Genomic DNA, 3785 nt, shown 5'->3' on the forward strand with positions numbered 1-3785 from the left:
TGCATCATCCAGTATCCACTTGATCATATCCGTATATGGTATAATTTTGGGTCTTGCCGCTATTCTGTGAAGAAATGAACATGCTAGGTCCTCTAAGGACGCCTCAGAAGAGCGCGGTGCACCCGCGACAGCAGCAACCTTCATTATTCTAGGTTTTTCCTCCTCTAGCAGCCTGTACATGCTTTCCCATGTTGATATCCCTGCATCTCTGTTACAGGTTGTGTCTGTATACAGAGGCGCCATCTCCTTAGTCTTCTCCTTCGCTTCGGAGCTTTGAGCTTTATTTTTCTTTCCCATTTCTCTCTGCGTTTGTGTCTGAATCGTCTTAGCTCTTCGTTCCTGCAGATTACGAGTGAAATGGAAATAACTGATCCAGAAAGGTGATGGGAGAGTTTTAAATGCAGAAGATGAATCAAATATGCCACCTTACGTGAAGTAAATCTCTACCAAGGCACGCGTCTTTAATCCATTTAATAACTGACAACTAATTCATTTACTATCATTAAAAGCGCATGATTTCGGGTCAGATTATGGTAAGTGGCTTTTCTTTGAATGGCGTGCCCGCAGGATTCGTACTGAAGTGATTTATGATTTGCTTACGTAACCTCGCATATCGCGCGATCGCCAATCGCATCATCGCAAATCATACCATCGCAAATCGCAAGGATGTAGCATCGCAGCGATCGCAACATCGCAGATCGCAGAAGTTTGATGTTTGCCAAATCTTGCCGGCTCATTTCTGCGATATGCGATCTTGCGATCGGCATTATCGCAGATCGGTGAATCTTTAAGTTTTTCTTTATGGGTATTACTTTGTTGCGATGCGATGCTATGTTAACACGAGGGTCGTGCGCATACCGATTTTTAAAGAGAAATGAAGGTATTTCCTATCTTTTTGCAACGCGACTTTAAAGATTTTCTCCTCATCATAGACTTAGGTTTAAAATGTCCAAGAGGCTTTACCTAAGCATATGATGGTAACCTTATTTTGAAAAATAAATTCTTGCTTTTCCTAAAAATTAACTAAGGGTCCCCATTCGTTTAGTATTTTGGTCGATACTTAAATGAACTAAGGGGGGGTTGTTGCTGGCCACAACACCTCCATGCCACTTTCCTGCACGATAGCTGTTGGATTTGCCACATGGAGATCTAACGACTCTCGACCACCCGTTTCCACTGCTGCCCGATGCTTTCTCCATAGCTGCATCTTTGGTTTCCTCAGCTTTCTGCGTAGCAGAATCCTTATACTCGCGCGCTTTATTCATAGCTGTATATGTAGTTTCTCTCGTCTTGTCTGCTACAGAATCTTTAGTCTCTTGTGTTTTGTCCACAGTGGTGTCCTTGACTTCCTGTGTCTTTTCCATGACAGAATCCTTGGCATTCTCGATTTTTTCTTGGAGGCCCTTGAAGGCCGACATGGTGCCCTCCTTGATACTACCCAGTGCAAAATAGGCAGACTCGGTGCTAGCATCTTTGGCAACATGTGCCATCCATTTTGCAGATTCCAAGTTATGAGAGGAATTTTCTCGTCTCTCTTCTGCCTCCTGGCCAGAAGGTCTTCTCACGTTTTCCTGTTCTGAAGCCATTGATCTGTACCTTGAAAATGAAAATTATCAGTTCAACTATTTCACAGCTCTAGAATCAAAATAATTTTACTGCATGTGTAAAACAAATCTCTCATGAATTTCCTATGCTCTGTGTGCTCCTCTTCTTCGGCTATGTCTGCTTCTCTCGTCTCTATCTGCTCCTCGAATATTGCCATATTGACATCAATGACAATTTGTGTCCAACAGTTTGATCAAGATATAGGAAAATTTATTTTATCAGCAACATTTAAACTTTGGTAGTAAAAGAAGGAGAATAACATTTCACCATTAACTTGATAAAAATAAAAAAACTTAAATGATTAAGAAGTCAATATACATATGAAAATATGAATTATATTTTGAAATAAAATAAGGAAATATAAACTAATGTGAATTAATTGTAAACATGATAAAATATTACTTATATTATCAACTTAAATAAGTCATGATGTTTAATCATTTGTGTAAAATAAAGAGAGATATGATAATAAGTGATAGGTGCAAAAATAATTAAAATTTCATACCTTGTCTTCAACTGTCTTAGAATATCCAACCCTACTTTTCTTTAAATTGTCATTGGCAGTTAAGAAATGTCTTACAGAGCACACACAATCAATAAATGGTGTTTTATAGAACACATTATTTTCATATATGAGTTGACAACAAATTCAAATAACCTCACTAGGTTCAACTAATGGATCCAAGAAACAAGCTTTACGTCTACCATACTTTTTCTTTTCCTCGACATATACACTATATATTGGATTTGTTATAACTTCTTTCACTGCTTGAATGGTGTGTTGACCATCAACTATCCAAAATTTTATGTTTTCAACATCTAAATCTATTTCATTTGCAATCTTTACAGGATTGAGTAGTGGATCAGACTCATTGTTATCAAATGGGATTACAAGTGCATCAGGAAATGATGCTTGAAATTTCTCTAGGAATGATTTGACCAATAGTTTAACATTTGAATCATCTTTTGACCTCAATTTAAACACTTTGGGGGATTCTCTACATCTTTGAACATCCACCATTCTACTGAAAGAGTTTGAAAATAAATAATAGTGCTTGAACTTTTCATGAATTTCATCACATTGATCTGCAAGCTTCGTTGTCTCAGATTCAACTTTCCTAGATTTTTGAAATTCAACAGTAGGTTTGAAATCACTTTCTACAATGATATATTCCAACTCATTTAAATATACTCTCCTCAAAGAAAGTAATTGAGCATCAAGTTTATCATCTAGTATTTTATCCAAATTTTTACCTCTTTGTTGCAAATAAAGAAGTACAAATGATTTCAATACATTTTACCCAATGATATTTTAGAACTTTAGTGATACGTTCTAAAATATCTGTGCAACTCTTGATACCAGATTTGGTGAAGCTCTCATAGCTATCCAACTTAAACATTGAATTCTTTAGTGAATTTGGTGAATCATTACTTGATGCTTCAATCAAGTCTGGTCTAAATTTTGTATACTCCACTTCACAAGAAACTAATTTTACTTCATTTTCTCCAATATCCTCCACTTGGAAGTTGATCTCACTATCATTGTGAGCATAGAAATTAACAATTATTCCTAATTTATGTGGTTTGATTCCATCTATGCACCCAAATAGATACATATCAGGAAACATATTTATGGGAGTTTCTATTTAAAAATATCGATATCGAAAAAACTAAAATTTGCTTGATGTAATGTACTTTCATATAATTTCAAAAATATAGGTAGAAGTTATTCTTGAAACTGCAGTTTGACTTGGCATAATTTTCCATTTCTTAGATGATGATTGTAACATTTTTCTCAATTTGGGGCAATGAGATTCTACAAGCAATAATAAAATAATTATTAACATGAATGAAAATGAAATTTTAATTCCAAAAATGGTCATATATTGTGATAGTACGCCCCTATAATAGCGTGTCGAAATTGCTCCAAGACCTTTGTTATGTTGCTGTAGCGATGGTGAAATTATGTCATTTTCTTCCCCCTCGAATTCTACACACCTGCACTCTTTCTTCTGTCCAATATAATAGTGAAAACCTTTCTCTTTTTCATAATCGAAACCACACTTTTATCAACGTTGGTTGTCTCTGACTATGAGGTCTAGAGTCAGGCCTTTTTGGAAACAAACCAACTCAAATTACTAGTCATACCTACATACCTCAATCCCAACTTCGTTCGCCTC

General features: G+C 36.0%; 1 protein-coding gene across 1 annotated transcript; it reads right to left on the reverse strand.

Annotated features, from left to right (window-relative positions):
• Window positions 1-1019: 1019 nt before the first annotated feature.
• Window positions 1020-1586, reverse strand: LOC149162587 (uncharacterized). Its single transcript, XM_089435230.1, has one exon. The coding sequence runs from the start codon at window positions 1584-1586 to the stop codon at window positions 1020-1022; it is 567 nt and encodes a 188-aa protein (XP_089291356.1).
• Window positions 1587-3785: the final 2199 nt, after the last annotated feature.

This window comes from Pinus tabuliformis, chromosome 5_2 (assembly GCF_031772625.1).
Source record: "Pinus tabuliformis cultivar Carrire ecotype Pingquan chromosome 5_2, CPIR1, whole genome shotgun sequence".
Lineage (NCBI taxonomy): Eukaryota > Viridiplantae > Streptophyta > Pinopsida > Pinales > Pinaceae > Pinus > Pinus tabuliformis.

Coding starts and splice junctions, on each gene's coding strand:
- LOC149162587 (XM_089435230.1), bottom strand. CDS start 1,586: ATGGCTTCAGAACAGGAAAACGTGAGAAGACCTTCTGGCCAGGAGGCA.